At 47.3% G+C, this 16,188-nt stretch overlaps 1 protein-coding gene across 1 annotated transcript in view; it reads right to left on the bottom strand.

Annotated features, from left to right (window-relative positions):
- MED27 (mediator complex subunit 27) overlaps positions 1 to 16,188 on the bottom strand; it is a 199,740-nt gene that overhangs the window by 15,565 nt on the left and 167,987 nt on the right. Inside the window, exons 5-6 of the mRNA XM_032634850.1 lie at positions 14,194 to 14,301; positions 4,649 to 4,690 (exon numbers count right to left, since the gene is read on the bottom strand). Of these exons, the coding sequence (XP_032490741.1) occupies positions 4,649 to 4,690; positions 14,194 to 14,301 (150 nt within the window). The remainder of the gene's footprint in view (positions 1 to 4,648; positions 4,691 to 14,193; positions 14,302 to 16,188) is intronic.

The raw sequence follows: 16,188 nt of genomic DNA, 5'->3' as shown, positions 1-16,188 counted from the left end.
CCACGGGACCTCGTGTGCTTGTCTTTAACCTGGGGAGCCAGGCACAGCCCGAGGAGAATCTGACAGGCGCGTGTTTCCATCCTCTCAGCGCCTGGTGCTATTTTCCAGAAATAAAAAGGCGAGTGTAAGCTTGGCTTGGCTCTGCGAGGCAGTGTCCCCTCCCACCCCCGGCTTTGTCACCTTGAGGGAGAGACCTGGGGGGGCTCCCTGCCTTCCCATCAGGCCTCTCTCTGCGGCGGCCACCGCTGCTACTTGTGGGCAGGAAAACACACACAACTGCAACCGCATAATGAGCGCCAAGGAAAGGAAGCGCTGGGGCCCTACCTACAGCAGAGCAACGCGGGGAGACAGCTGCCCCCACGCTGCTCACAGAGCCACGGTGGCTGCTAGTGTCCCCACCTCAGAGCTGGGGCTGGGGCACAGTTCCGGCGTCTACCCACACGGTTAGGACACTTGGGAACTGTTTCCTGCCCGAGAAATGACCTCTTATCGGTGACCAAGGATCCTCCTTGACCTTGTACTTCCCCAATCACTTTTACTCCTGCTCCAGGTTAGGTCTTTCCGGATCAGGTTGACAACTGAGCCTCCCCGGGCCGGGTTACTTGGATGGCTGTAAGCAGGTTGATGACGGGCAGAAGGGAACGTTTACCACTGTGCTCTCAAGCAGTGTCTTTCTGGGAAATGCTACAAGCAACATCAATCAGGACACCTCAAATTTAAGTGGGTGGACAGGAAGAAAATAGAATTCTAAGCAAAAGCCGATACTAAAAAGCAGAGTTTGGAAATGTTGCCACCTAATCTTTTCTTTTGGCATTTTGAGTTTGAAATGTTAAACATCATCCTGTCAACTGGACCAGGCCTTCAGAATCTGCAAGGAACGCGGCGGTGCCAGCTTTGCTTTCAGTCTGGCTGTGGAATAGGGAGGGCGGCCCTCTGACCCACAACATGGCCTGAAACTAACACAATGAAATAAGCCCAGTGAGGTCACCCCCCATCGTGATTCCACGTTCCACATTCCTCATCTTCTTTACCAACCTCGTCCGCAAGAACAAGATCCCAAGCCCCTGCGAGGCAATGATGATTAGTTGGAAAGCTTTACTGATAAAGGATTAAACTGAATTCTGTACTACATTATTTCCCAATATATTCCTTAATTTGACAGCAAATGGACAATGTTTCAGTAGGGACGAGCACGGACTCTGTAATCCACTAAGTCTTACCTGCCCCTGAAAAAGGAAAAGGACCTCAACATTATCTGCCTTTTGTTCTCATCAGAAAGCACTCTCTCCTGTCTCCAAATTATGGTTCTTTAATCTAGTACAGGTCACTCTCAGAGGTCGTCCATTTAGTTAAAAAATAGGTGAGGGGAGGGATGATAAAGGAACCTCAGAAAGGGCTCTGCATAAATACGGATAACATGCCATTCACCAGTTGAGATAAAATTCCCATCTCTACAAATTCATCCATTTTTACTGCTTCAGACATGTTACATAAACTACGAGGAGGGAACTGGCGGGCGCTCCTAAATCTCCCCAACTAACCAATATCAAATTTTAAACACTGCTGCACTGTACATGTGTAGTTTTAAACAAACATAAAGAGTGCTTGGCAGGTTATTTTTAGGGGTGGTAGAATAAAAATATAGCACTTTCTCTCCAAATCTATGCTTCACCAAATCTGTGTTTCACACATTTTACAACTTCCTAATAAACTTTCTGCTTGCATTCAAAAATACTTAATACTACACAGAACATTAGAAACGATATTTGCCAAGGCAAGCCTGGGCAAGGCCCTCCCTCATAGAGGGTATCTGAATGGAAATTGGACATTGTTAAAATCCCAGGTTATGGGTCTGCGATGCTCGGGGCCCCCGAAGTCATTGCCCGTTTTTAGTGGAGCCGGAAAGTAACTCACTGAAATATCACAGAGGACACTAAGATAAACCAGGTTAAAAAAAACAAACAAACCAAAACTGTGTTAATGTTCTTCTTCACTGGGAGAGCGAACCAAGATGCAGATACGAGCAGTGCTCTTTCTCCTCAGAACGCTTTTCAGCCACAGCTGCTGGGGGAAAATAAGAGCTGTCAACAGGGACAAAGTTAGCAACTAGGCCGAGGCTTTATGCAAGCTGAACAGGTAAAGGCCTTGGGTATGGTCACCTAGATAAGAAGGCCAAGGTTAAAACGTCGTTGCCTACACTAAAGCCCACACGTGACAACACACTTCTTTTTGGGTGGGGGCTGCGTCGGGTCTTCGTTGCTGCACGCGGGCTTTCTCTAGTTGCGGCGAGCGGGGGCTACTCTCCGTTGTGGTGCGCAGGCTTCTCATTGCGGTGGCTTCTCTTGCTGCGGAGCGCAGGCTTCAGTAGTTGTGGCTCATGCGCTCAGTAGTTGTGGTGTGCAATCTCCAGAGCGCAGCCTCACTAGTTGTGGCACACGGGCTTAGTTGCTCCGCGGCATGTGGGATCTTCCTGGACTAGGACTCGAACCCGTCTCCCCTGCACTGGCAGGCACACTCCCAACTACTGCACCACCAGTGAAGCCCGTGACTATGTACTTCTTTCCCTTAGGCTCTGGCCCAGGGAGGGAGGCTGTTTTTTCCTTTCTGCATCGAGGTTGCTCAGCTGGGTGAAGGACTGGGGCTGTCAGAAGAGCCAACACTATGATCCTCTTTTTGAAATGAATTTTAAGTTTCGGATTAGTTTCAGATTTACAGAAAAGTTGCAAACGTGGTACACATAGTTCCCATATACCCCTCACCCGGTTGCCCCGCTGTTAGCATCTTTCATTATCGGGTACGTTCATCACAACTAAGAAACCAGTGTTGGTTACTTACTATTGATTCAAGTCCACACTTTATTTGGATTTCACCGGTTTTTCCATTAATATGTTCTTTCTGGTTCAGAATCTAATCCATGGTAGCACACTGCATTTAGCTGTGATAAGATCATGACATTTTCATGCTTACGTAGGCTCCCTAAATGTGTGGTGTTACGCCTCAGACCGCTCCCCAACCCTGGACATCTGTCCTTTGCTTCCCCCTTTCACTGGAAAGGGGTCCAGGGAGCAACGCGAATTAAGGTACATTAGACACCAATAGAGGGCTGGTCCGTTATGCTCCTTTGATACCAAAGCCCAAGGCTCACTGCTTAATGCGGATGGGGTTTCCTTTGGGTGATGGCGACGTTTTGGAACTGGATAGAGGTGGTGGCCGCACAACAATGGGGAAGTCTAAGAGCTACGGAATTGTTCACTTTAAAATGGTTATGTTATATGAATTTCACCTCAACTGCAAAAAGCCCACCACCCTATGCTAAGCTACCCGGCACACCCTGGACACAGTTCTTACTCAAGCGGGGATAACTCGGCCCCAGCTTTCAAAATCACATCCTTCCTCCACACTAATCCCTCCACTGGCTTCTCACTGAATTGACAGTAAAATCCAAATTCTGCACCGGGACCTAAAGGCACCTGCCGGGCCGGCCCTGCTCGCGTGCCTTCCCCGCCGCCCTCTGCCAGCTCCCATCGCATGGGTCCCAGCAGTGCTGGACCGTGCAAGTCCCTCCTCCACAGCAGCTTTCAGGGCTGCTGCTTCCACTGTCTGGGACCCTCTTCCCGTGGCCCTTCGCATGGCTGGCTCCTTCTCCTGCTTCCCGACTCAGTTTAAATTTTGCCGCCTAAAGGCCTCCTGAGACCACCCTGATGCGAAGGAGGTCCCTCCTGTCCTCGACCACAGCCCCTGGTAATGACCTGGAGTTCTCTTATTGATTCTGCTTCCTTGTTTGTCTTGTTTCCCCTGTATTCCTAGCACCTAGCATAGTGCCTGCCCACGGCAAAGGGGCTCAATAAATAACTGTTGTCGATCGTGAGGAGGCAATGAGTGGATTTACAACCAACTCTATTATTTGCACTGCTGGATGGAAGCGGACACAGAGGACGGAGAGCACAGAAGAAAGTGGCTGGTGCCCTGCAGGGGACCTGGCCTGAGGGCCATGGGAGAAGCCTTCAGAAGCCTCTTCAGAAGCCTTCAGAAGTATTGAGCTGGGCCAGGGAAGGGACCCTTCCACCACTGGGAGCTGGGAAATGGACTTTCTCTGGTCACATTTCATTTTTTTCTGACATTTCCCAGAAAGTATTTCTTGGGGAAGCCCAACAGCTGAAAAAGATGCCACTGTAATAGAGTGGGGGTGGGGTAGGGCCAGCCCGCATTCCTCAGCCCATCCTCACCCTTAAGGCACCCGTGTAGATTACAGGGCTGTGAGAAACTGAATTTTAAAGACATCATTTACATACAGTAACATTTGCCCTTTGTGGGCATGTAGTTCATTCCATGAGCTTTGAAACATACAGTTGTGTCATCACCATAATTAAGACACAATATTTTCATCACCCAAACATGTTCCCTTATAGCTCTTTGGGGACAATCTCCTTCCCTCACTCCTACCCCCTGGCAACCACAGATATGATTTCTGCCCCCAATGTTTTCTTTTCCAGAACATCACATAAATGGAATCACATAGTGAGCAGCCTTTTGTGTCTGGCTCTTTTCACTTTTTAAAAAGCCTCTGATTTAAGACCAATGTTTACACCTTGAAGTATTCATATTTCCCTTAGCGCCACCCGAGGAAGAAGCAAAAAGTACAACTTACCTTCTGGAATACTTGATAGTTGGATTTGGACCATATATCGAGCTGGGGGGAGAGAGATAAAATATTGGCATCAATTTTAGAATTCTGGACTCCAAGAAATGATATCGTAACTACTGTTATTAAGCTTGAAAAATAACATGATTATAGAAAAACAGAATCTTGGGGTTGAAAGGATCCTAAATGTCGAGCCTGAATTTCCTCTTTATCAACCTGTGGTGATTTGAGAAGACGATACGAAGAGGTATAAGAAGTCAACCTGAGGCACCTGCTGTGTCCGCAGCCCCATGAGCTGAGCCCCTCGTTCACTTCTCTAACTTTGACCCCTGCCACGGTTCTCTTGCGTCACCCAACATGCCAAGGTCAGTCCTGCCTCAGGACCTTTGCACCTGCTGTGCTCTTCACCTGGACTGCTTTTCCCACAAACCCTCCCACGGCTCCCCCTTCACTTCCTTTGGCTCCAACATCACCTTGTCAGAGAGGCATCTCCCAGGTACTCTAAAATATTCCCATACCTGTTGTCTTGCTTCTCTTTATCCTTTCAAAAATTAAAAATCTTCACAGCTCTTAAAACTAACTGAAGCTTTTACTTCTCCTGTTTACATTGTCCTGGCACAGAACCTAGCATGTTACAGGCATGCGTGGAGGAAAACAGCCCCCCGCTGTTGAACACCTGTTCCACGCCAGGCACGCACCGGTCCTTCCACACGTACTCTCCCACTCACTCCCCAGAGCAAGCCTGTGTGGCTGGTCCCATTAGCAACCTTCCTTCCCAGATGATGAGACAATGGTTCGGAGCCATTCAACTGCCCATGGTAATCTGGAGAAGCTTCTTACGGATGGTCTCACTTGGTGGTGCTCAAACCTGGGTAGCATCAGAAGCCCCTGGGGGAATTTCTTTCATGTTTTTAATATACAGATTCCTTGGTCCCTCCCCTGGAATGTCTGAATTAGTAGGTCTGGAGTGGGCCCGAGAATATGTTCGTTTGTTCAATTTTTTTCACAGCGCTCCGCAGGTTCACTGTGATGGCTGGTCAGGTTGGGAGCCCTGGACCCCTTGGTCAAGGAAACAGAGGTCTGAGATGAAATGTGGGCAGAGTTCAGAGTCCAGTCCTCCTCTGACCACACTTAGTCCTACACAGGGTAATCTGTGGCTCAGTCTAACCAAAACCACTCTGGCTTGACAGGTTGTGTGAGAAATCAAATCAGTGCCTTCTCACTGTTCCAAGAGGTTAGAACAGACGGAGTACGGCAAAAACAGAACTACCCCAACACACTGCAGATTAAGAGGGGCCATCGCTAGGCCCCAAGGGTGCTAACAAGTCAACTTTAATATACGAGTTCAAGAGCTGAGCAAACTGAAACCCCTGGTCAATGGGCCGCTTGAAACCTGCCTTGGGTTGGCCAGTGGTCAAGGTGGAAAGCCGAGACACGGCTACTTAAGCCTGTGTGCTGTGTGATGACTCTGAAGCGTCTGGGAGCACGGGGACCTGTCAGATGGGAAGACTCCTCTAGGAAGACCGGAAGGGAGGCGCTGCGCCCGACGTGGGACAGTTCGGGGTTCTGTTTCTGTCCTGAGGGCTTTACTGAAAACCGCCCTCGGCAATGAACGGTTGGGCTGCGAACAGGCATGCGTGCGGTTCTCCTGGCTTCTTCCTGTTCATAAGTGGAGGAATCTGGGTGGCGCTGAGGACGCCCCCCTGGACGCGGCAGGGCTCCTGCTGGAGAGGAGAAGTTTAGCGGATCCAAGTCCAGGAATGACAGCGGAGGAGCTGTGATTGAACATTTATTTGAATCTGTCTGCCTCCCCCCCATCCCCACTGTGGACCACCTCCTTCCTGGATTTCCACACAAGCCCCCACTTGACTCCTCTCCTACTCTGGCTAACTGCTCTCCAGAAGGATGGCATCAATTTTTAGTCACTGCCCCCCCACTTAGGCCACCTGATGGACTTAAGAATTTAAAAAATCTTAAGGCATTAGATTTTTATTTTGACAGGTTAGCAATTTGCAGGGGAAAAAGTGACATGTTACCTCCAGATGACTTGGAAGGAAACCTCAAAAGAAACACAGGAAGCTAATTCCCTACACTATCAATTCGGCTGAAGAAAACTGTTGGGCAGCGGGTCATATTTGGGAGGATAAGTCAGGTTTATATCATGATCTCAGTGCCGCGGTTTAGCCCAGGGCTTAACAAATGTAGCATTTAAAGACTATTCAGACATTGCGGAAGGGATGAGAACAACTTTTTGTACCTTTTCGTTTCACCAAATCACTGCCAAGGTGACAGCGAGATGCCAAAGATTCTACATCTAAATTATTGGAAAAGTGACATCAATATCTGAACCAATATAGTTCTCTTTCCATTTTCAGCCCACAGCTGCTGCTTCTGAAGTTCGCTGCTGTTTATCCTTCCTGCCTGTTCACATCACACACAGGCTGACATAAACACAGGGCCATGGAAAAAGAGAAAAGGAAGAATCTGCATATAGAGTGAAAAGTTCGTTTTAATTTAAAAGAGAAAATTACATACATATAAAAAAACCTTCAGGGCTTCCCTGGTGGCGCAGTGGTTGGGAGTCCGCCTGCCGATGCAGGAGCCGCGGGTTCGTGCCCCGGTCTGGGAAGATCCCACATGCTGTGGAGCGGCTGGGCCCGTGAGCCATGGCTGCTGGGCCTGCGCGTCCGGAGCCTGTGCTCCGCAACGGGAGGGGCCACGGCAGTGAGAGGCCCGCATACCGCAAAAAAAAAAAAAAAACCTTCAGTATCTGCAAAATGTTTTAAATAAAAACATCATCCAGAGAGAAATACGCACAGGTTTAGTTAAGAGATGGACTCTCTAGCCTGACTGTGGCTTCTCAAAACACACAGCACTCACTCCAAGTGAGGGTGTTGCTCTTTTTGAAGGCATTGAAATACATTATTCAGGACCCTAGGGACCAGTTCTGACCACCTGGGATAGAAGGACGCTAGACGATACGCCCTGCTTCCCAGGCGCACAGGGGTGAGAAAGGGATCCGATGACAGTGGCTTCCCCTTTTGCTGTGAAGGCGCAGCAGGCAGCCTGTACTTGATTTTCTGCTAGATTTATGCCACAGAAAGCCATTTAAGCAGGTGTTCTGGAGTCAGGGCCAGGAAGAGTTCAGAAATTCCTTTCAGGGAGCCGGGACTGACGCAAGTGAATATTTATTACCTTCAGCTTATTTGCTACAAAGGAGGGCGCGGCTACCAATTTTTTGCTGGCTGCAATATTCCAAAAGGAGCATTCTGGAAGCTACAAACTTTCAGCCCCAGGAACGAGAAATTATGCTGAACTATAGTGTCAGGGAAAAGAAACTAAGCTTCCCCCAGTACTCTGGGCAAGCATTAGAAAGATCTTAAAATGGAAAAGCCAACCTTATGGTAACTGGGGCTGAATCTGCAGTCTTAGGAGCAGCCTGTGGGACTCCGGGGATTAGAATGAGTATTTTAGGGGTGGGAATGTGGTCTCTTTTCAGATAAAATGGAAACAAACCCCACAGATGACCAACTGCTTCAGCACAGATTCATCTGCTCTAAGGTTACACGTCAGACATCAAAGGTCCTCTTGATGCACAGGAAGAACTGGTGATAACAGTGACAGTCAAATTCACTCACCGAAATGAAAAATCCGAATGCCCCAAAATCAGCAGGCAAAGGATCGCTGACTATGATGCCCATCAGCATCTCCGGCACAGCCAGAGAGGGCGGATACCATCTGCAGATGACCACGTGTTCAGCCCGCACTGCACCTGTGTCATCTTTCTAAAGTCTCCCAGCGATCGCACGAGAATGATAAAATTATTTCCAATTCACAGATGAGGAAACTGAGGCCCAAAGACGTTAAGCAGCTTGTCCAAAATCACATCGTTAACATGTGGTAGAGAATTCAAAACCAGGTGTGTCTCCAGAGGCCCAGCTCTTAACCTGGGAGGTAGATGGCCCTGTACCTGGAATTCAGAGGGAATGCTGACTCCCAGTGCCCCCTAAGCTGTCACAGCTCAAAGTGGCGGTGGGACAGTCTTGCAAACTCAAGGTGACAAACCTTTCAGGCCTGCTGACGTGACAAACATCGCCACTAGAATTCCTTCGGCAGCAAGTGAGAATTACGGCAGCTTATCAGAAAGTTATCAATTCTTCATTTCAAAAAATAGTACAATGAAACTATAAATTATCTAAAGTTAACACTTCCAAATAAAACTCGAGCCTCACAGGCACTTCAACGTCTAAAGCTTTTATTTATTAGTAGCTTCAGCTTGCAAGGTCAACAGGTGATGTGTCAGTAGGGGGAGGGTGCTATAAACCAGCCACGGTGATGGATTTCTCCACGGTCACCCAAGTTTTCAAAACCACAAACTTCTACTTGGTCATCTGCGTAAGTCTGCCCACCCTCCCCTGGAGAATAAAAAAGTGAACAAGTTTTACAGGTCTGTTCTTCTTCAACTTTTCACTTTCAATCAGGACATGCACTTGTTACTAAAGAAACTGCTGAAAGCACCATTTCAGGGCATCCTCTGCATGTGAATTAAACCGGATTCCCCTTCCCCATAAGTAACAAGAGGCCATTTTTCTGAAGGTTGTCTGAACAGTTTCAAAGGCTATATATAACAAATCAAAATGTTCCCAGCATCTAATATCAAACGGGGCTGATGCCAACACTTATTAGAGGAATCAGATTCAAGCTTCCCCCAACCGCCTCGACCCAAACACACACACACACACACACACAACTCTGAAGTGGGAAGAATGCGGGGATCAGAAATTACCCTGGAGGCAGCTCTGGCTGTCTTTGAAGGTTCCCTTTGATACCACCATTTCTTTTCCTCTCTTGTGCTAGGAGGCTAAAAGCGGCCTTTTTAAAATTGATATGGGATAATTAATGAAGCTATAGCATTAACATAACCTAAATCCCCTAATAAGGTAAATTCAACCGAGACACTTATATCTTTTCAGCTAAGTCTGACTGGTGTAAAGTCAGGACAATGGCCAGGTATTCAACATGCTGAGTCATGGCTCTTTGCTCCTCCCTGATGACAATGAAGAGTAGGGTGGTAAGTCTTAACAGCGTTTTCATATTGTGTTCGAGGAATTAGTCTGCTGGCGCTTGGCATCGAAAATATGCCTCACAGGTAAAGAGAAAGGATGATCAGGGTAGAGGTCGTGGGTGTTAGCGCAAAGTGAGGAACAGGCTTGCTGGGATTCTAATGGGGGGAAATCGGGGTGGCGTGGGGCCACTCTTGTAACAACAGGGCTAAGAACCCTTTCAGAAGCTGGTTGCTTTCGGTTTGGAAGAACACAGACAACTGCACAGGCAGGAGGAATTCGCAGTTCAGACCCCTAAGCCGAGGCGAGGCTTTCCAAGCCACACCTAGTGCATCAGGCCAGTGATCCACCCCCAGGCAAGCGCTTAGGCACCAGCTCAGCAAATGCAGGGCTGCACCTTTGGAACAGCAAAACCGCAGGCGATGTGTTCTTAGGCCACACCTCAGGCTCCGAAGGCTCCTTCCAAACCTGCATTTTATTTGGGATGTGCCAGACGGGTCAACACGGTAATTGCACTAATGCTTGTATGTATACAAATGTATAAGCTCACATATACCAGTATCAGTACTAAAAAGAGAACACTAATAATGGCTGCACTTTATTTATGCGGTAAATGTGCCTTTAAAACAACAAGCGGGGACTTCCCCGGTGGCGCAGTGGTTGGGACTCCGAGCTCCCAGTGCAGGGGGCCGGGGTTCGATCCCTGGTTAGGGAACTAGATCCCACACGCATGCCACAACTAAGGAGCCCAGGCTCCGCAACTAAGACCTAGCGCAACAAAATAAATAAGTAAATATTTAAAAAAACAAAAACAAAAAACAACAACAAGAACCAGTGGACTCAGTCCTCCTAATCGTGCTCTTCCTGCTTTTAGGGTCCCTGCTTATCTCTAGGCCAATGTATGCAGCTGTGAAAGGAAGCAAGAGGTCTCCTGTACCACCTTTGTGATATGACTCAGAATTCAGGCTCCCAGACACACACTCACTTGCCTTCTGGTGAACAGAGAACCCACGCTAATCCCTCATTAGGGAGCCACGACGACCCCCGTGTGCATGTGCGTGCTTCCTTTATTCTTTATTTACGACTTCACTCCCTGTTGCTCCGTCTAGTGCCCGTCTCTCGTTTCTTTTTTTCTTCCGGCTCTCACTTCTGATTCTCCATTCTTCCGTCCCACCTAAAGCATTTTCACAACCCCAGGAGGCTTTTTCATTACCCCCTCCCACACACTATTATTCTACTGTGTTTTAGGCACTGAGGTATATCCACAGGAGGGAGAGAGTCTCGGGACAGAGCCTGGACCCTCGAGGAGCCCTGGCAGATGGAGGTTTGGGACCTGGCTCGGTGAGTGACTGTAGGCAAGTCATTTTACCATGCTGGGTCTCAGTTTCCTTGTCCGGAAGATGAGTCTAACAGTGGTACCTACGGTTCCATAACCACTGGAGGCAAGGTCTGTTTCGCACAATGCCTACCAGACCAAACACGGAGGACGCTAGAATATTCATTAACTGCGAGACAGACATGCCACAAATAATCAGGACGGAATGATCCTAGTACTAGAGGAAGACTGTTCAAAATGCCACGGAGGTTCGAGTGGATGACGATCACTTGTACTGTGAGTAGAGGCAAACCCAGGCCTGCCATCTCCAGAGCCCGTGCTCACAGAAGAGGCCTCTGGGAAAATGGGGGCCGGATGAGAAGGGACAGAGCGCTCAGACAGTGTAAAGCCAGTAAGCTCGCCAGGTGGACGGGAGGGGGGGCAAGTGTCGCAGGTCAAGGGCACAGAGCACAGGTGCAAGCGTGTGCAAGAATCTGGCACGTTCTGGGAGCCACAAGTAGCACAAAAGGCTGGATAGTAAAAGACGAAATGTATGTAGAGAGTGACGGCAGATGAGGTCGCAAAGGCGGGCAGAGGCCAGACCACTAGGCATTTCCATGCCTTGCTAAGGGGTCTGGATTTTATTCTACAAGCCAGAGTTTTCGGAGGTGTGTTTTGCCAAACACTAGTGTCACAATACGCTCCAAGAATAAAGGAAGAAAAAAGATGGATGGTCACATTAGTTGGGAAAAGACTGCATACGATGCGCCCCTCTTGGGAGATTCACAGGCACTTAGGCAAAATAAGTGCTTAAGAATTTCCACAGTAAAGAAAGAATCCTACTGAACTTTCTCTAACCCAGGGTTTCTCCAGCTTTTTTGATCATGGACTGCTTTGTGCCTAACATCTACTAATATCCCACTTCGCTGCTTTGGGCAACGGGGACATGGCAGAAAGCAAGAAATCATCCCCTTGGCTGTGTACTTCAGGAAGACAGCTCTGGAGGCCAGGTGAAGGAGAGACGGCGGAGGGAAGCAGGACTGCAGACTGGAAGTGAGGAGGCTGGTGCAGCGACTCAGTGGAGAGAGGAGAAGCGAGGAGTGAAGATGGACGGGAGGGGCCCAGCTGGAGGGAAAAAGAGGGAGACTCGCCAGGACCCACTAACAGACTCCATTTGGAGACAGCGGAAGGAAGGCCTGAGCAGTGAGGTGGTACAGTCACCCTGGAGAAGGACCAGCTGAGGGAAGCTGAAGTTGATTTTGGACAGGCTGAACTTGAGGTCCATCTGGGGAGGAGAGGTCTGACCTCGACACAAATCAGGAGTGATCCCTGTGCGGGGGACACGTGCAACCACAGGGATACATGTAAAAATGGCCAAGGGGCATGAGAGGAGGGGGAAGAGAACCCCCAGTAATCTGGGAGTCAAGGGGGTAGATGGGAGGAAAGGAACTACCCATAGCAGCTGAGGAGGAGTAATCAGAGAGAAATCTAGAAGAATACACGTGAGACTATTTTCTAATTCCCTTGTTTTAAGCGCAGAATAAAAATACTACTAATCATTTATTGACAGTTAACTAGGTGGCACACCGCTTGTGTTATTTCGGACACTTTCGGTATGGGGCAGTTACATAAATATCATGTTCAAGATTGACACTGATATTTCAAAACAGGTAGAACCTCCACTCCTTAGAATCTCCACGCAGAGTGTGCTTCACTGCCATCCTGAATTTGGTATCTCTTACAGCACGGTCGTTATTAGTACCTAGCTTTTATGTATTTATTTTTATATCCCCAAGTCACTTGTAAGTCCCTGGAGAGTAAGGGCGTGGTTCAAAGCAGGGGTGACTATAAAGTCGTAAATCTCGAACAGAGGCAACGGGAACCCCGTCTCTAGATGACCACTGACTCGGGCTCTTGGCGAGGGTCTCCACCGCCCCAGCCTTGCCTCTGCTGCTGCGAAGGAGTTTGGGATTTCTCGTCTAGAATCGCCATCTGAGTTTCTGAGTCACATACACGACAGATCACACTTGCCCCAATTATCTATTTTATTCTCCACACTTGCTCCCAGGACACTTTGGTTTTTCCAAAGGGAAAAAGGAAAGCTTCCCTGGAGGACTGCTTTTCTCTCAATGGGGAGATTTATGAGAACTCTGCAGGGCCCTGGGAGTAAGAGTAGCTTCCCATGGTGACAACACTCAAGTGGAATGTGGAAATTCGAAATGCTGGGTTACTTGTTCAAAATACAAACCCACTTTACAAACCCAAAATACAGACCCACTTTACGGGTCACACCTTTTATATAACACACTGTTATGTGCTAAGCTACATTTGTCCCCTGTTTTTGGAGAACAGTCTATCCTCATTATAACGTGGCCGTTGGGTGGTAAGTGCTGGTACAAACAAACTTTTAAATTTTAACGGGATTCATGAAGAGAAGGGAAAGCTCCAGGGAGAGGTGAAGATGGAGGCTTAGTGTCAGGAAGTGACCAGGGTGTATCTGGGTGGGTATCTCTGGCAGAAGGCTCATTACGCTCTGGAAACAAACACAAATGAAGGCTGTCGACTCCCATTAGCATCTTCTGGTGCTCTCTGTATCTCTATATGGAGAGTGTGCAGTCAAGAGAAATTAGGGGTTCACGTGGGTGAACTTCGCACAAAACAAATCGCTCATGGAAATAACTCATCTTTTTTCAATTGTAGTATTCAATATGGACTGCTATGGATAACCAACTTCTGGGGGCTGCTTGCTAGTTTCAAGGAACATGGTCATTATCAGGCTGTGTGTCACATTAACTTGAATTTTCCTCACGGTTCTAGGAAAAGCAAAATGCTGAACCCTGGGCTATTGATGTCCTGTGCGACTAGGCAAAAAAAAGGGAAAGAAAAGAAAGGAAGAAAGAAATCCATTTCCTCAGAAGACACATTTAATGAGGCAACTGGGGGTCTAAGGTGATAAATTAGAAATTCAACGAAGGGTAACAGGCTTAAAGGAAAAAGCAGAAGCTTGATGAAAAATGCAAGGGGAGAGAGAGAAATGTTTTTTGTAAAGTGTTCAGCTTCATACTGATATAGCTATGATTGCTGGTGTTTAATGTCATTCATCTGGGACTCTATTACCTTTGTTCTGGGATACAGAAAATAAAGGAAAAAACCAAAGACTCCAGAATGCTTACCTTGCCGTCTTCTGCGTAGACGTTTTCATTATACCCCTTTACTATCGTTCGATCAATGAACAGGCTCCGCATGACGACGATCACTTTCAACACCTTTCCCAAGGTCACCTGTCAAAACACACGTGTACAAACGGGAATGCTTACACTGGAACATGCAAATCACATGAACTGGGCAAGACAATGAGAAGAAGAAAGGATCACCTCTCCTCCCGTTCCTGAGAGACACACCAGTGGACACTCGGAGGAAAGGCGCGGTGGTCGCGCCTTGTGCCAGCCTCCTAAGGCTAAGTTTAAGATGGCGCAGGTCCCGATTCATCTAACTACCCTGAATTTATTTATAATATCGGCTTAGAAACTCTCAGGATAATTTCCAAATGTTTACTATCTGCTGGATAAAGTAAGTTTCCCTTTTTTTTTTTTTCCTGTCTTAAGATTACCTTCTTCAAAGACTATCCTACAATTCTGGCCTTCTAGGAGTTAGAGCACATTTGTTTTCATATTATGTCACGAGCCTATGTATACCCATGGACTATGTAGAGAGTACGATAGAGGGATGAAAGGCAGGCACCAGATATCCCCTGGTTGAACTATCTGTTTTTTTAAAAAATATTTATTTGGCTGTGTGGGATCTTCGTTGCGGCACGAGGGATCTTTTTTAGTTGCGGCATGTGGGATCTAGTTCCCTGACCAGGGATCGAACCCAGGTCCCCTGCACTGGGGGCATGGAGTCTTAGCCACTGTACCACCAGGGAAATCCCTGAACTATCTATTTTTAACAGCTGGTAAAAAGTGGAGCAGTTCTGAAGGTAAATGAAAAGTAGCTGAATTTTATCTCCAAAAAGGAACATGATCCTGTAAATACATTTAAGCGCTTTTACTCTCTTAGAACCTAAGCACATGTTATAGATTAAAAACAAACAAACAAACAAAAATCCTAAAAAGAGTGCAGTTTCACACATGCCAGGGAAAAAGTGACCTGCTGGGCTTGCTGAAGAGGCTCAGCCTTCAGGATAGAAACGGCGCCTTCTTTTCTTTTAGGGGCTCACGAAACCCTTCTGATACTTTGTCAAGCCTCCTCTTTCATTTCCTAGATGAGACCCTAAAAGCAGACTCGGCAAAGGACCCAACCCAAGGCCCACTGTCTGGGTTGGCCCATGAGGCTCTGACATCACAGAATTGGCTAAAAGGAGTCCTGTTGGGCTCAGACAAGAGTCTCTGCCCCAAGCAGCAACCCGAATCCTGCAACTCAAGCAGCAGGCCGTTTCTCAGGACGCCACCTTCAACCATCCTTTCCTTACTTCCTCATTCCTTGCAGTTCTTAACCTACTGTTCAAAACAACAACGGTCTTCTCTTCTCGATCAGTCCTGGGTGTCAGTGAACATTACTAATACCTAGCTCCTTCAATAACGTCTAGTGCTGAGTTGATCTCTACTTCTATATGCCCCAAATAGTACAGAATATAAACAGGGTAAGAAAAAGATATGACATGTTCATTTACATTTAAGAGAATGTTAAAAGCACCTTATTTCTGGATAGTACTTTTAAATATTGCGATACCATGTAACATTTAATAGGTCATTTCTTGCATAACTGGAAATCATTATTTAAGGATGCCAATAAACCAGCAAGGTAGCAACAGAAACTCTGTCTCTAGTTTACATGCAGTCTTGGAAGGAAGCAAGGGAGGGAGAGGAACCCAGTTATAGTTCTGGCAGTCATAAGCACCGAAATTAATAGCCTCTTGCTGGGTTACAGTGAAGGTCCAACATACCCCGTCCAACAGTGCCACCATTTTCTAACATATTTTAACTTTCTTTGCTAAAAAGCGTAGATAACTAAGCAATTGTTTCCTTAAAAGAAACAAAATCTAGCTGACTTTAACTGATAAATTCCCTTAGTAATTTCTCAAGCTTCTTAAAATGAAATTAAAAAAAAAACAAACCAGGGCTTCCCTGGTGGCACAGTGGTTGAGAATCTGCCTGCCAATGTAGGGG

This window comes from Phocoena sinus, chromosome 6 (assembly GCF_008692025.1).
Source record: "Phocoena sinus isolate mPhoSin1 chromosome 6, mPhoSin1.pri, whole genome shotgun sequence".
Taxonomy (NCBI): Eukaryota; Metazoa; Chordata; class Mammalia; order Artiodactyla; family Phocoenidae; genus Phocoena; species Phocoena sinus.
Note: the sequence above shows the minus strand (reverse complement) of the source record. Positions and strands in the feature narration are given on the sequence as shown.